At 48.1% G+C, this 17,592-nt stretch overlaps 1 protein-coding gene across 1 annotated transcript in view; it reads right to left on the bottom strand.

Moving 5' to 3' along the window:
• Positions 1-17,592, bottom strand: part of DNAH1 (dynein axonemal heavy chain 1) — a 3,604,831-nt gene that overhangs the window by 2,849,963 nt on the left and 737,276 nt on the right. The window contains exon 13 of the mRNA XM_069644003.1: positions 17,121-17,314. Within this exon, the coding sequence (XP_069500104.1) occupies positions 17,121-17,314 (194 nt within the window). The remainder of the gene's footprint in view (positions 1-17,120; positions 17,315-17,592) is intronic.

Below are 17,592 nucleotides of genomic sequence, written 5' to 3'. Positions count from 1 at the left end.
TTAGTACCGGCCCTATAGCTGCTTTTAGGAGTAGCTTGTGAACCTCCAGCATGACCTGCTTCAAATGATGCACCTTGCGTGGAACGGGGGCAAGAAATGGAGGTTGGTCCAGGAATTCAATGGTGTGACCTTCGTGAACCACCTGCAGCACCCACTTGTCTGATGTTATTCTTAGCCAGCGCTAGTAAAAACAGCTTACTCTGCCTCCCACCCGGGTGCGTCGTGAGAGAGGAGGAGGAGAATTGTCAATTGCTCACTCTCGGTCTTGGCGTGGTTAGCGCCACGTTTACCCCATGGTTGTATCTGCTTGTTGACTAATGGTATCTGTCTTGAAAGGTATTACTCTGCGTTCTTTGATTGTAGGCGGGGCGGCTGAAACCCCTGTACTTTGAAGATGCACCTCGAAAGGGACGAAAAGATCTACGATCTTTGTCTTTGTCCTTAAGGGAACTGATGGTTTGTGCCGTATTGGTGTCAGCCTTTTTACCCTTGAGATGGTCATCAATCTGTTTTCCAAAGAGGTCTTGCCCATCGAAGGGCATATCTAATATTTGAGCCTGAACCTCTGGTCTAAAGTTTGTAGCCTTCATCCAGGCTTGTCTCCTCAAGACTGTACCATGGGCCATTTGTCTGAAAAGCGACTCGGCTATGTCCACAGCCTTGTCGATCATATGGTCGGAGGTAGCCTCACCATCCAATATGATTGGTTTGACCTCCTCTTGCAGATCCGTAGGCAAGTGCTTGCTCTGCTTGGACATACAGAGCCACAGCTCACGGTCCAGCCGTGCAGTCATGGAAAGAGCGTTTCCAGCCCTAATGGTGAGAGAGGCTGACGATGATACCTTCCTGCCCATGGCTTCCAATTTACGCCCTTTGTCAGGTGGAGCTGAAAGGAGCCATGATGGGTTAGCCAACCTTTTTCTGGCTGCAACCGTTATGACTGAATCCGGTTTAGTATGCCCCCTTAGGCATAATGGTGCCGTGTCTGGTGCTTTATTCTTCTCTGGTCTTGAAACGAGTGCCGGTGTGGACAATGGCGTAGCCAAAACCTTCGCTCCACTGCTATGTTAAGGAGTGGAGCCTCTTCCCACAGAGGAGGCCCTCCTTTTTGAAGTGCGTCTCTCTGAAGTTTTCATAGACAGTACAGGGGCTGTCTTAGCCGATTCTTCATCAGAAGAGTGTTTTCTAGATTCCAAAAGTAGCAGGAGTCTCCTATGTCTGTCCTGGAGAGTTTTGTTAGAAAAAGTCTTACAAATATCACATTTGTGAATGTCTTGTGGGTAGAGGCAGTATATGCACTGATCATGAGGGTCTTTCATGTAGACACGCTTCTTCTTGCATTTTACACAGTCCCTGAAAAGGGAAGGTTGCTTGGTAGAAGGTTCCTCCGACATGGTGTGCAGAGAGGATTCACTCGACAAATTTCGAGTGAAGACAAGTGATTTCTGAGCCCAGAAACACTGTGCAGGAAGAGTTTGATCAGGAGATCAATATATAGCTGTTTTTTTGAGAAAAATATTCAAGTTAACAGTGAAGAAGAATCGAAAAGCTCAGAGAGCTGAGGATTCCCTGTAGTCTGTTAGACTGCAGTGAAAAATCTGAAGATGGCTGCCTATGGCTGAGCTTAAACCCTGCCACCTCATTGATGAGGGCCATAAAGGACCAAAGTGAGGCGGATGTACTACATAATTATTTAAATCACTGAGGATTCCCAGTCTGACGACAAGGAATATTCAAGCATCTGAATCTATAAAAGATCCAATGCTGGAGAACTCTTACACCCCCGGAAGAAATGGCTGACCTAGCCAATATCATTGCCCAATTAGCGCCCCATCAGATACATGCCGAAAACAGACTCCAAGAAAATTTAACTAAACTCATTGAATGGCAAGCAAGGCCATCCCTACCGCAAGGCTTACTTCAAGCATATCTCAAAGGCGAAGATTTGGGAAATGTTTTATAAACTTCGAACACCTGGCCGAACAACTAGGGTGGGAGGAAAACCTTAAAAGATGCTATTTGGGGGGGTGGGAGGGATGGCCAGCATCGCCTATACAGCTCTGTTGATGGCCTCTGTGTGAAGCCCGTTGCAGTAAGAAAAGTTTTGCTTTTCCCGCTGATGGCCGGTGAGCAGACTACCAAAAAGTAAACCCTGATGGTGTCGGGCAGGTTTTGACGGCATCAAAAGTATGAAGCAGCCCAGGGATGATGAGAATTGCTGAAATTGGCAAAGGCGTATTAACCACGCTGACCTCCCAAAATGGCACTGAGACACCGCTACTGGAGTATCTGAGCAAAGAGCTGGCAGAAAAGCAATGACGGGACTGCTTACCCACCGCACCCCCCCCTGCCAATTTGCCCTATGGCAAGCTGACAGCCTTGGCGGCTGATCAAACACCATTCCCTGGTGGTGAGCGTTTCCTGAAATGAGGGACTAGCGGTGCACGGACGGGGGAGGTGCTGGAGCACCCCAGGAGAGGTGAGACAGCTGCTCCTTCTCTGCGACGCTGCCGCTGATGAGCTCCTGTGGTCCCGCAGTGCGAGTCCTTCGGGCCAGACTCACCGAAGCGCCCTCAACATGAGCCACAGCCCAGGATTGGGCCGCTCTATTTGCCAGCTTCGTGGGCTCATAGCCCTGCTCGGAAGGGACGGGGTAAAGCTGCCAAAATGCTGGGATGAGGGATGGGCGCTGCGGGGACACCGGAGACGCCGGAGCACCCCAAGACCGGTGAATCGTACCAGCTGCTCTTCCCTCACAGCACCGCCCCTGGTGGTGCTCCTGCAGACCCACAGCATAGATCCGCTGGCCCCAGCCCACTGAAGCACTGCAACGTGTGCCAGCAGCCCAGAAGGAAGCTCACTCTACACACCGGCACCTCGAGTCCATAGCCCTTCCCAGGAGGGATGGGCAACACGCTTCTTGTGAAGGTATTGCCGGGAGGCCTGGGCAAATTACAGTGGTCCCTCATCTGCAGGTAGGATGCACAAACACCCCCCCAAGAACACGCACTCCCTGAAAGACAGGTGGCACAGTGGGAGACAAAGGATGCCATTAAAAACCGGAAGGCAAAGTTAACATTTGCAAGCTTTTCCCCCCTGCTCCCTGTACAAAGGATTGAAGTGCAGGCCCTCCGTCACAACAGCAGACCAACCCAGTGAGCACTCCCATCATCAGTGGAAAGACAGGGACATCCCCAGGAGCAAATCATGTTCCCAGGGAACACCAGACAACGGACAAGGGAAAAGAGTGCCCCTCGAGTTCTAGTAGCCAGCATCGATTACACTGTGCCCCGGGCTATCCCGACAGCGGAATACCTCCAGGGTGTCTGACCTCAGCCTCCTTACTATCTGCATTTTACAGTGTGGTGCGCCAGCGGCAGCCTCAACCATCCACTTGCATAGGGGACTCTGGGCCCCAGGGGCTCCCTACCCCCCCATATACCCTCCATGGGATAGAGGGAGCTGGACGCCTGGTGTACCCCATTAACTGGAAGAAGAGCACATCTAAATAAAGTGATACTCCACACCTCTCAGCCTGAGGTTCACCTCCATATTGAAACACCCTAAGAGCCAAAAGAATGTGGACATCGCCACCATGCTCCTCCCAGCGGAAAAGGGGAAAAATCGGAAGGAGCAAAGTCCCCGCCTCAAGCCCCATCCAGCCCCACAGGACAATTAGCCACCAAGGAAGACATCCAGTCATTTATGCTTGACATCAAAACAGAATTTCGTAGCTGTATGACTGAACTGTGCACTACATTTAGACCATACGGAGCAAAGAGTGGTGGTACTGGAACAGAGACTAGGGTATGCGGAGGAACAAGCCAAAGACCAGGCAGCTACCCTACTAGAGGTACAACAGAAAATCCGGGGTTTGGCGGACAGGAATGAAATCCTGGAATACAAGCAAGAGGACTTGGAGAATAGGGCCAGAAGAAATAATCTCCGGATCAAAGAGGTGACCTCCACAGTGCAGGACCGGGATTTGTCGGAGTATGTAGGAGACCTGTTCCAATCTCTCCTGCCACACCTCGAGAAGTATCAGCTGCTACCAGACCGCACTCAGACTGTGCCCTCGCAGGGGGCTGGAGTCGGAATACCCACCAGATGTGATCACCCAAGTCCACTTCTACATGACGAAGCAAGAGATCCTGGCAGTGGGCCGCACCCGAGACGAGCTGTCGTTCCAGGGTTCCACCTTACAGATCTTCCAAAACCTGGCGACCACAACAATGCCGAAACAAAAGGGCTCTCCAGACCTTGACGCTTTTCTTGCGGGATAAAAAAAATCTGATATCGCTGGATGTTTCCCACCGCCGTACAATTCTCTTTTAAAGGGGTTCCCAGGTCGATCTATTGCTTGGAAGACGCGGAGGGGTTCTTGAATACTTCCCCACCTGACAAGGGAGGTAACTCCCCATCGGACACCCACGAGGGCGCAGAGGGCCTTCGACTAAAACCTCAGCACTCGGACTGGTTGAAAATCCAGAGGGGTCGCAACTTGGATAAATTGCCTTCGCACAGGGAGTTAGCAACTGCAAAGACCCACTAGCTCTCTCCCGACACTGGTAAGCTTTTACCACTGACATGACAGGAACATCAAAGTCTGTAGATCTTAAGACGGGCTTCACCCGGCCTGGGCCTGACCTCAAGGAGGATGTCACCTAAAAGCCCTTGGGGTGTCTTGCCGACAGTTTTTGGCAAACAGAAAGTTTGGAGTTCCCAATCTGGACTCCTGTTGGTGTTGTTTTGGGTTTACATAGTTAAAACCTCGGTCGGAGCACCATACCAGGAATTCTTACACGTTGGATGGCAGCTCTCACCCACGTGACTTCGCCCCCTCCCCCCTCGCCCTCTGCGGTAAAGGTGGATTAGAACATGAACTTTGTCTCACTGAACGTGAAAGGGTTGACCTCTCCCGTAAAACAAAAATCTATTTTGAAGCGACTAAAGGATTTAGAGGGCACAGTAATTTTCCTCCAGGAAACCCATCTTCTCCCAGAAGACTACACCCGCCTTCGAAGCAGAGACTTTCCTAAACAATTTCACCTTCTCCTCACAGATCCACCGCTCCTCATCTCGGATAGACTTTATTCTCGCCTCACCCAGCTTATGTCATTCACAAACAAAGTAGACATTGCCTCGAGGTTCTCTCAGACCATTCCCCAGTGTTGCTACGAGTCAGGGTCTGGAACCCAACCCTCTGGCTAGACCACAATGGCATCTATATGACCCAATATTGAATGATATGGCCCTAAGGGGTGGGGTGGCGAAAGTAATTAGAGACTATTTTCGGGAGTACCCCACCAATTTAACGTCGGTCTCCATGACTTGGGATGCCATGAAGGCAGTTATCAGGGGAATCTTGAGAGCCCAAACAGCGGCATATTATAGGGGGAAAAATAAGACTGGGTTCTATTGGAACAGGAAATCCTAGAGATTGAAGGCAAGTATAAGAAGGGGTGGTCCCCTAAACTCCATTCAGCCCTACCCCTTTGCGCGGAATAAGCTAGAGGCCCTCCACGCCGAAGAGACGATGCAAATGCTGATGTCTGCCAAACAGGGATATTATGCAAAAAGCAATAAGGCCAACCAACTTTTAGCGAGGAAGTTGGAATAGGCCAGAAGGCGTAAATTTATTGTAGGTCTCAAAGAACATGGGGTAACCCAATACGGGAAACCAGATAAATTGAACCTAGCGAGGGCCCACTTACTGGAGACAATGTCTGCCCCAGGTAGATCAGTCTCGGCCCAGAGAAGGTACATCACCGAAGCATTATAAGCCCCAATTCAGCAGGAGGAACTGAAGGCAGTAATAAAATCCCTGAAATCCAGAGCCCCGGCGGTTTCTCGTCAAAATTCTACCAACTTTTTAGTAGCCAACTGCTTTCTCCCCTTACAGCCCTTTTTAACTTCTTTAGAGAAGTGGGTAGTGTGACCCCCTCCATGAATGCCTCCACTACAATATTATTACTGAAACCGGGCAAGGATCCAAGGGAGTGTGCTTCATACACGCCGATCGCTCTCCTGAATATCGATGCAAATATTTATTCAAAGGTCTTAGCAAATCGGTTAGCCCCACTCCTCCCACACCAATTAATACTGACCAAACGGGCTTCATCCAGTTTAGAAAGACAGGAGATAACATCAGGCGGGCATTGAATCTGATACAAGCCACCATCATGGGTAAAGGGAAGATGGTCCTCTTGGCTTTAGACGAAACCAAGGCGTTTGATAAGGTAGATTGGTCCTTTATGCATTTAACCTAGAGGCCTTTCATTTTGGACCCCAATTCAAGAGGATGATAGCCACCAACTATTCCTCCCAGAATACCTTACTCCAGGTTAACCGGGAATGCTCACCCCCCGATTCTCCTTACATGTGGTACACAACAGGGTTGCCCCCTCTTCTCACCCTCACTATGGAACCAATGGCGCAGCACATACGTCACATACGTCAATTCAAGGGGTTGGGGCCCCCAACTCTCCCCACATGGTGTCCCTGTACGCAGATGACGTACTTCTCTCTATTACAAAAATTCGACCATCCCTTCAAGTGGCCCTGCAAGAACTTTGAGCCTTTGGCAAGCTAGCAGGGTTCGAAATAAATGTTGGGAAATCAGTGGCTTTAGGGGTGGGGCTATCACCGCAAGACATCACTTCCCTCCAAGCACTATTCCCAATTTACTGTGACACTACGTCTATTGAATATTTGGGGGTCCGGCTCACGGCCTCTCTGGCGGACCTCTTTGTGGCCAATTTCCCTCCTCTGTCAGTCTAGAAATACGGATACCTCTACTTTGAGACCGCAAACGCATTTTGGTGGCCGTGGGCCAACCGTCTCATGCACGATATGACAGAATATAGATTTTCGAGTTTGCCAATAAACGACCATTTTGATGTAACAAGAATCACCATTTTGTTTTCTAACCATTGCTCATTGCTTTCTGTTCCTATTGCTTCGCAGTATATTTTCCGCTTACACTGCTCGACTGTGAAACATTGTTGTCTGTATGTGAAAAGGACAAGGCCGCAGGGCCGTGAGGATAACAAAAGTTCACTGAAACACAACGTAGGCAGCGGCAGGAAGAATGCCCGGCTCCCTCCCGAATGTAGCCTTGAAGCAGAGCTGCATGGCATTTAATCATTTCACAGCTGCCAGCCAGTCTCGTTATATGCTAGAATATGTTAGAATAATACAGCTAAAGGCTTGAATTATGCTTTTCTTACGGCCCTCCTTTGCTGAGCCCGCTGGAGCATGTCGGCTCCCAGGACGTGAATAGCACCTGATAGATAGCAAGGTCTGGAATGCAACTCCCCCCGTATGCAGTTCGCTTCCAAGAACAGAAGTGCAGTGTTCTATTCAATAACCGAAAGATGCCTTCGCACTCACAAATTGCAAATTGTTACTAGAATAGATGTTTGAAGGTGTCATAGTGGTCGGAGATGTCCATCATCACACCAAGTTCAAAGAAACCCAATAAAGGGGGGTGTTAACCATGTCATAGCTGATTGTTTGATATGCATTTTGTATATATGTAACTGATGTACGTAATTCACTCTCTTGCGTCCCTCGAGGTCTAGAGGTAAACATCCCGGGGCGCGAGACCGAGTTGGCCAACTGAGACTTTTGCTTTGCAATAAAACCCTAGCTTTGGGAATACAACCTCGTGTCTGGCGTCTCTATCGTGTGTGGTGACCCGCCTTGTTTCCATAGACGTCAGGGTCCCCTAGGGGCCCCTTTCAAGATAGCGCCCGAATAGAGACCCTCCCCCACTTGTTCCTTCGTGTAACGTTGTAATTGAGAAAGGCAGAGAACGGCGAGGACGGGACGATCGAGCCGGGATCAACAGGTGTTCGGGGCGCCCTGTAAAAGTGATGAGACTCCTTTGCAGATCTGCACACATCTGATCCCTGATCGACGTGCCTGGCTAGAGAACAAGGAGGCGAGGGTCCCGAAACGAGGTGGAAGCCAAGAAACGCAGACACGACGTCCTTTGGGACGTCAGTATACAGACGACTTGATTTATCAGGCGAGTCATTCCCCGATTCAAAGCATCCTGATATTGGTTGAGAGTTGACTTTGCAAAATCAAACGCCCTAGGTAAGGTTGATTAACCAGGGGTAAGGTTGAAACATGCCTGGGGTATTGTCCACCCTAGCAGGGTTTTTCCGCTGTGGTAGACAATCTTTGGAAGATGGCCAAATTGTACCACCTGGGGGAACGCCGGCGTATGAGATGTATGTGAAGTATGGAGTGGGTGCGATAATATTCTGTAAGACTTGGCATAGGCAAACCAGAAAGCAACAAGACCATCAGTGGCCGATTAGGGGTAGTTTTGAGATGGCGAGGATAGATAACTTGGAAAGCGTGTTGATAAGAAAGAAAGCGAATCCTGTAGCATTTGAGACTATTAAAGACTGGAGAAAGGAAGCAATGCTCCGATTTAAAAGCAGAGCAAAGCATGCGCGCAGGCATAAATGAAAAGGTGAGGTAGCGGAAGAAAAAGAAGAGGAGGAGGAGTGGACTGAGAGTCTAAGAAGGGCAGGCAGGCGTGACCAGTTGAATATAGAAAAGATATACCCACAACGAGAATTACACATAGCAGATGAATTGATAGAAAATATATTGACCCATACAAAACAAGGCCCAAGATCAGAAGTAAGACCAGACACGTCAGTAGCTATTGCCCAGACCCTGCCCGTAGCCCAAGCTCCCCCTCTGGTAGTTCTAGCCCTCCCACAGCCACAGACCATGCACGTAACACTTCCTATTAGCCAACCAGGCCCACAACAGACACTCCCTGTTCCCATTGTCCCATCCGCACCTCCCGCCTTAGACAAAGACTCGGTACCGTTCCTTCCTCCCAGGGTTGAAGTTGAAACCGTGGGGGCAAGAGGCGGGACTGACCAAAGGAGGTGCACGAGGGTAACCCGCAGCGCAATCAGCAAAGAAAGGAAGGTGGAATTGCAGCAACAGGCAGAGATGTATATAAACGGGAATGATGGGACGGCAACATTGGCTTCGATATATGACTTCCGTAGAAGCAACGAAAGACAGGTAGTGTTGGAATGCATGGGTGAATATTTGGTGGAGAAATGGAAACAGCTAATTGGGAAATTACCACCGCAGCGATTGTTAGATTTGAATGGATTAGCACACTGTAGGGAGAAGGATGAAGAAGTGAGAGAACATGTGTATAGACTTTTTGAGCTTAAAGATGAATTAGATAATTATTATGTCGAAACATTTACTGCACCTGACAAAGTGTTTACTACACCTGCGTACAGGAGTAGGGAAGTCGGGAGACCTGGGAAGGGGGAAAAAGGGTCGCATAATAAACGGCAGCAGTTACCATTGCCGGGGCAGAAGGAGATGGTGAACGAATTATCGTTGCTAAAACAGGTGGGGGCAGACTTGAAGGAATGTCTAATTAGAACACAGGTACTATTGCAGCAAGTAACAGGACATAATATAGGGCGAGGGAACGCACAAGGAAGGAGTAGTTCGAATATGCATGGGGGAACAGTGGGGCCGAATCAGTGTGCATATTGTAAAGAGGAAGGACATTGGCGAGCGCAATGCCCGCATCTACAGAATAGAAATGGGTCTGGTCAGAGGAGACAGCATAGAGGACACCCAGCAGCGAATGGACCAAATAGGAATAGTATGCAGCAGCATCATAATAACGGAGGTAATCAAAACCAAGGCCAAAACCAAAATGCCCCAAACCAGAGTCAGGGACAGCAAAATCAACAATATGGAAATCAGAGTGGGGGAAATAGAGGGAAGAGAGGAAATGTTTTCGATACACAGCCAAACACGTATTACAGTGATAGTAATGATTACACATCGGACGATGTGTTATTTCCCCAATAGGACAGCCCAGGACAGGGGTCGGAACCATTGTCTATTCCCGTGAATCAGAGAGGACCTTACGTAGAAATGAGAGTCGGGAATGAGGAGCACCGCTTTCTTGTAGATAGAGGAGCACAGAAGTGTTCAATAGACCATCAGTTGGTTCCGAATATACCACTGTCAGGGCAAAAGAATATTTCCGTAGGGTTCGCAGGTACACCAGTCATAAACCCAGTGTCCAAACCAGTCCCAGTTCCCATAGGACCATTTACCGAACATTGTCCTTTCCTTCTAACAGAAAATTGTGGAGAAAATTTGTTGGGATTAAATTTGTTGAAAAAACTAGGTTCTGTTATACATTGCACGGCAGACGGAGAGTTTCTAACGATATGGCCACAAGATGCCCCTGTGTCAGAATTCATGTCTGAAGCGTTACCAGGGGAACTAAGTAAAATACCAACCTGTATATGGGCAATGCATGACAACGATGTGGGATGTTTAAAGATAGAGCGAGTAAAGATTATTTTGAAAGAAGGTGTTATCCTACCGCGAATACCCCAATACAAAATTCCGGTTGAAGGTGAGAAAGGATTGAAGAGTATTGTTACCGATTTGGTGAAATTAGGGGTAATAGAGGAAATCACAGGCAGTACATGCAACAGCCCGATTCTTCCGGTTTATGAAAAAGGAGGTAATGAGGTACCATACCGTTTCATAATTGATCTACGCGCATTGAATAAGGTAGTAGATCCGCAATTTCCTCTAATGCCCGACGTCACAACAATATTGACAATGATACCTGTTTCAGCAGAATATTTTAGTATAATAGATTTGAAAAACGCATTCTTTAGTATTCCAGTGGACAAGGACAGTAGATATTTGTTCGCGTTGACATTAGGAGGACGATCATTTACATTTACGCGGATTCCGCAAGGTTATACGGAAAGTCCAAGTATTTACAGTAGAGCATTAAAAGAACAGCTAGACATGCTGGAATTACCCATGGGTTATGTACTTTTGCAATGCATCGACGATTTATTGCTAGCTGCAGACACAGAGGAGATTTGTAAAGAAAGCACTGTATTACTACGGTCACACCTAGCGGCACATGGCCATAAAGCTAGTTTGAAGAAATTTCAGTATAATCGAAAGGAGGTGGCTTATTTGGGCTACCTACTTTCAAAAGGAGGGAGAAGACTAACGTCAGAACGCATAGAAAGTATTTCTTGTATGCCTATTCCAAAGACACAAAAAGGAGTCAGAGCCATAATAGGCATGGCTTCATATTGCCGACAATGGATTGGTAATTTTGCGTTAATTGTGAAACCATTAGTGAATTTAAGTAGAAAGGATGCGGTTATGCCTTTGTAGTGGGATGAGGAATGTCAGAGAGCATTTGATGGATTGAAAACTGCATTATGCTCGGCTCCAGTTTTGGGTACGCCGAACTATGAGAACATTTTTAGACTATTTGTGTGTGAAAGTGAAGGATGTGCATTGGCGGTTTTGACACAGGAACAAGGTGGAAGAAATAGGCCGTGCGGCTATTTTTCTTCTGCGCTGGACGCTGTAGCGCACGCACTACCACAATGTTTGCGATCTGTCGCGGCGGCTGCTGCGTCAGTGAAACAAACGGAAGGGATGGTATTGGGGCACACTTTAATTCTGATGGTGCCACATGCCATAGACGTTCTATTAAATAGGACACAGACGCAACACCTCACCTCTGCTAGATTGACAAGATATGAGATTATCTTGTTCGCGCCCCATATCCAAATTATGAGGTGTAGCGCTTTGAATCCTGCAGAATTAATGCCACTGACCTTAAAAGTAATTGGGAAGAATGAATCACCCCCCCACGATTGCTTAATGGTCACTGAGGAAGAAACCAAGGGAAGAGTTGATTTAAGTGATATTCCACAGAAAGAGCCGGATGGAGAGTTATTTTGTGACGGCTCATGTTTTAAATTACCAGATGGCACGACAACTGCCGCATACGCTATCACTACCCTAGAGAGTGTTGTTGTCATGATCACGGGGCTAGGAGCAGCCCAACGTCCTTGGAAGCAGGCCTCTAACCTTCATCCTAGGCACCAGCCGGTCCCCATTGGGACCTTTTGGACCTCCTCCTGGCGCCGGTGGCACCAGGCTCATCAAAATCACTGGTCCCGGCACTGGAAGCGCCGGGCTCATAACATGTATAAAGATGCTTGGGTGGACTTACCTTCAGCAGACCATGCTGCTTACTTACCAGCCATATGGGAATCCTCTGCGAGCTAGGACTAGTTTCTTACCTGGGTGGGGCAGGCTCCACTCCCTGGATACAACACTGGAACTCTTCTAGAACAGGAACTCTTTTCTTTCCTGGGCGAGGCAGTGGAGGAAGACGCCTCATCACTCCAAGGCTATTTAAACCACACCCGATTGATGCAACGTGCTTCGCGTTATTCTGCATCTGCAGCAGAACGCTCACCGTGTCGGTTCCAGTCTTCTTTCTTCCGATCCTGAATCTGTGAGAACAAAAGCTTACCATTCTTGTATCCAGCCTTCAGAAGCACCTGCAAAGACAAAGAAACAACAGGTTAGCACAGCAACCTTCACTCGCAGCGCTTTCCTCACCTGATCCATCGGCAGTTACCAACTCTTCGCGCTGCTCCTCCGCCATAAAAAGCCTGTGAAGACAAAAGCATAATTATTCCTGTGGGGAATTTACTTACCGGCACCCCTCGAATTCCGGTTTTCTTCAACGCTGCATTCCTGCACCTGAAAGAGAAAAGGAGAGACATTAGGCAGGCTATTTACTCACGCGCCATCGCGCCCTCCACAATTAGGCGCCTGCAAATACTCCGGCGTTTTCCAGAGTCTCTTCAGCATCCGAACTCATACCTGCAAAAGAAAAGAGACAGTTGGAGTGCATTTCGAAAGCAGGCAACAGGCACTTACTTACACACTCCCAAGCGCTTCATTCCTATGCACTGGCTCGAACTCCGGCTCTCTTCAAACCACCATCTTCCGCCTCAAGAGCCCTTCAAGACAAAAGGCACCATTTGAAAAGAACATTGTACAGAGCCCTATTCCATACTAACGTGCCCACGCACCGAAAGACTGTAAGGACATTAAAGGTGCCCGGAAACTCACAGTTTGTGCAGTTAACGACGGTTAGCAATCCTCTGAAGTCAAGAGGCCTACGTTTCAACCCCGTGAAGGAACTGGTAACGGCACCCTGCACCAGACGCAGATGGAGAGTCCAGCATTCACCTATCAAAGGTGAGCACGTTGACCTTGGGGCTCCACGGAAAATTGAGAGGGGGAGAGAGAGAGACACCCGACAATCCCAGGTCATTAACCCCATATTCTTTCACCTGCAGACATCTTACTCTTCGAGTTAGACACACAGTGCGAAGAGGCCCAGCCCCGGAAGCCAATCGAGTCCTGCACTTCACTTTTCAAAATACAGTTACCACCCTGCCAAGACCAGCGCCTCCGTGGGAATCAGGTGAGCGTTACAGTTGTAGAAAGTAAAAGAATCCCCTATAATTCAGCACAAGCCGCGTAAATAATAGCATCGACCAGAGCCTGCGAGACTTCTGAAAATTTGAATGTGAATATATATACTGATAGTCAGTATGCTTTTGGAGTGGTTCATAACTTTGGTCGACTCTGGGCTGAGAGAGGGTTTCTGACATCACATGGTGCCAGAATTCAACATGGCCCTTTGATTGTACGATTGCTGTCTGCACTCACGTTTCCAAAGCGCCTAGCAATAGTGAAATGTGAGGCACATAAAAAAGTAACATGCAAAATAGGAGAGGGAAACGCGTTTGCAGACAGAATTGCAAAACAAACTGCCACTGATTTGAATACCAAGATGATGACGGTTCAGACAGAGGAAGTACCCTGTATGATAGAAGATGGAGTTGCGACTGTCAAAGAAATGCAGACACAGACAGATCCTTCGTTTTTGGTTGTTTGGTAGGGCAATTGCTCTTTAGAATAGGGGCAGAGAAGCATTTTCCCCAACCTATTTTGGTTAAATAAAATTATTTAACTAAAAACATGACAACTTTTTGTACGGCTTTCATTTCTGACCCATCACATCTAACATTAACTGTTGAATAACAGCAGTGACATCAAAGAACCCTTAGTGGGACAAGACTCAAAATGTTGACGCAGCTGTCAATTCACAGGTGGGTTGTAGAGAGTGTTGGTAGAAACGCTAAGGTCTTTGACTAGAGAAGAGAAGGAGTAGAGAAGAAAGAAGAGTAGAGAAGAAGGCCAAGGAGTAGACACAAGCATGAGGGCGGAGAATAGAGTTTTCAAAGAATGGTGAGTACGAAATTTTGACATTTTCTGAAAGCTGGGGAGGTTAATCCGAGAACCAGAGGTGGTGGTAGTGATGAATTGTTGAAGTTAGAGTTTCTATAAAACAGGACCCCAAGGTTATGAACCTTCAGCGCGGGAGCAAAAAGGTGAGGCAGGAAGGAGATGCGAGAAGGAACGGCAGGGATAGTGTGAGTTCAGAATGAGGCAACGGAGCTACATCAGGTGACAACATGCAGTGATACAGTTGATAGTCAGTTCGAAATCGCTGGGGTAAAAGAGGAGAACAAGATTTTAGTGTTATCAGCAAAGAGATAATAGTGAAAGCCAAAGGACAATGGGCCTCATTACGAGTGTGGCGGTAAGGGGGTTAACGGCACCGGTAAGGATGCCGGTACCGTTAACCCCTTACTGCCGCATTCCGAGGGCCCTTAGCGGGTCCCACTAAGGCCAGCTGGTTTTACCAGCCGCCCTTAGCAGGAGCCGCTAAGGGACCAGGGAGCTAATAACGGGCCCGCTATTTGCGGGCCCGTTATTAGCTCCTTCCCCATTCCCATTGAGCCCTATGTGGGAATGGTTTTCAGAATGGGGACTTACCGGGTCCTCCAAGGTTGGAATACCCGGTAAGTCCCCATTCGGAGAACCCGGACACGAGTTTGGAGGCAGCCATGGCGCTAACAGCGCCATGGCTGCCTCAAAACTCGTAATGACCCCCACTATGAGTCTACATATGCCAAAGTTGTAGAGGGTGAAGACCAGAGATCCCAGGACTGATCCTTGGGGAAGCTGACAGTGAGAGCAGTAAAGTCAGATGTTTGCGAGTTTCAGGAGATTTTAAAGGCGCAACCTTCCAGGTAGAAGACAATCCAGGCTAGAGAAGATTGGCGAAACACAAAATCCTTGAGAGTGAGGAGGAGGGAGAAGTGGTTGACTGTGTTGAAAGCGGTTGACAGGTCCAAAAGTATTTATGAAAACTTGGAGTGGTGAACATTAGAGAGAAAGTTGGAGACTTGCATGAGTGAAGTCTCTGTGAAGTGCTTACTACGGAAGCAATATCGAAGTGTATACCTAAGGCACGTATCCTCAATACACTTAGTGATCTGGTTGAAGACCACGTGCACCAGGACATTTGAATAATGGGCCATGAGGGACATGTGGCGATAGTTTGGTGAGATGGTTGTGTCAGCAGAGAGTTTCTTTAAAAGGGGCAGTGCCGCTATAGATTTGAAGAAAGCAGGTAAGACTCCAGAGATGAGCGAGGGAGAGGGAGAGAGAGGGGGAGAGAGAGAGAGGGAGAGAGAGGGGGAGAGAGGGGGAGAGAGAGAGAGAGAGAGAGGGAGAGAGAGAGGGAGAGAGAGAGGGAGAGAGAGAGGGAGAGAGAGAAGTTAAAGAGCTCAGAGATCAGGGCTGGTGATCGGGACAAAGTGTTTGACATTTTGAGGACTTGACTCCTACAGTCCCCTGCCTCCTTGTACTTACCCAGATCCTGACCTAATTACACCCCTCCTGCCCTCTGCCTGGCACTGGCCGTGCACTTATTCAGAGCTATGCTGCCCTAATTGCACTACCACCTTTGACGTCCCCCCGCACTTGCAAGATCTGAATGACACAAGGCCTAGTAATATTGTTTGTCTTGTCCTCCCTCTGTCCCCCCCGCCTTGTCTTGTCACGCCTAGAAACACTTGTGTACAGGCGGGTTATAAATGACTTATCATATCATAACTAGTCAATAGGAGCGCAAGATGGGTTGGCACCGCGAAGGATGGATGCTAATTCGTTAGGAGAGGTAGGGGAGACGTAATCAAGAGTAGAATGGTAAGGATGGAGATACAGAGGACAGACGGAGGAAAGCAGAGTGAGTCAGGGGAGGGCTGTGAGTATCACAAATTCTAGAGGAAACGTAGTGAGAAAAGTCACTAGCAAAGAGGGAGGGGCAGTGGATATTGGCTTGGGGGTGTGATTAAAGCTTGTAGGATAGATTAAGGTTTTCAGATGGAATTGCAAGGGTAGGAGATTTGTTTTTTGAAATAGGAAGATTTTGCAAAGTCCAGAGCAGAGGAAAAAGTATCAACGTAATTTTTGTAATCTAGAAGTGGGGGGGGGGGGGGGGTCTTTGATTTGGCCCATTGTCGTAGGTCATAGCGCAGGCTTATTTTTAGAATCTGCATGTCAGCAAAGATTCACGTCCGAGTATGGGGCAGGAATGTGTAAATGTGCATACAGGACAGCGTTGGTCAAAGGGAGTCATTAGTGCATAGTGAAAGTCAGAATAAGAGGCATGGCTAGAGAATAGAGACAGGATAGTGGCCACCACATGATCATGTAAGGGGACAAGGGTTCTGCTTGCATTTACTTGTGGTCATGGAAGAGGAGGGGAGGAAGAGTAGAAGGTGGAGGGGTCAAGATGTTAAAGTGAACAATTAAGTGATCAGAGGGAGAGGGGCCAACGGAAAAAAAACACAGGAGGAGACCAAAGTAGAGAGAGACAACGTCAAGAGAGTTCCTATCAGAGTGGATAGGCTGGTTATGGCGGGAGCAGCTAGATAGGAGGGTAGCTGGTTCATAGCAGGTGGTGGTGAACTTGGGAATGTTGAGTCCCCCAGCATGACAATGGGGATGTCCGTGGGAAGTCACTCAAGGAGAATGTTCAGGTCAGGGAAGGAGAAGCGAGGAGAGAACAGCGAGAGGAGTACGAGGAAGGAGTTAAATAGAGTCATATTCAAAAGAGGAGCTAATGTCCAAATAGGGTATGGGGCCAGTGGTGAGGGCCTATTTCCATAAGGGACCCCACTGCACTGTGCTTCCCAATAGGCTGGGGAGAGTGGGAGAAGGTAGCAGAATCAGTGTGGAGAGTCACTAGTGTAGCAGAGTCATGAGGGGACATCCAGGTTTCTGTGGTAGCAAGAAGTGAAAGGAAAAGTTCAATGAAAAGGGACACTTACTTCAGGAAGGCTTCGACATCTGTGTTATTCAGTTCAAGGTGCTTCTCATACTGCTTGGCATACGCCTGAAGTGGGAGCAACGCCTTAACAATGGCATTGTGAATACTCTTGCGTAGCTCCTCAACCGGGGGCTCATGCAGACCGACTGACTCCAGCAAAGGTGTACCACTAATGAACATGTCTTCCATCACAAACTGAAAACAGAAAGAAGAGACATTAGAAACACAATGATTTTAAAAAGGGACTGCACGTCAGAGTGGCATAATAAAGTTGTGAGGAGGTAGAAAGCGGAACAGGTTGAATACGAGATGTAGAACCTGAAAAGTATGATTTGCTGCAGGTATTTTAGCATGGGGGGGTGGTCTGCTTCATGCCTGCATTTCAATCCAGCACTGTAATCCAGGCCAGTACTGTATTGCAATAATTTGGCAATGAGGTAACATTGCTAATCTGCACTGCCCACTCAGGGTCA

Source organism: Ambystoma mexicanum, chromosome 2p (assembly GCF_040938575.1).
Source record: "Ambystoma mexicanum isolate Mex_15411 chromosome 2p, UKY_AmexF1_1, whole genome shotgun sequence".
Classification (NCBI taxonomy): domain Eukaryota; kingdom Metazoa; phylum Chordata; class Amphibia; order Caudata; family Ambystomatidae; genus Ambystoma; species Ambystoma mexicanum.
This window is presented reverse-complemented; position numbering and strand designations above follow the sequence as displayed.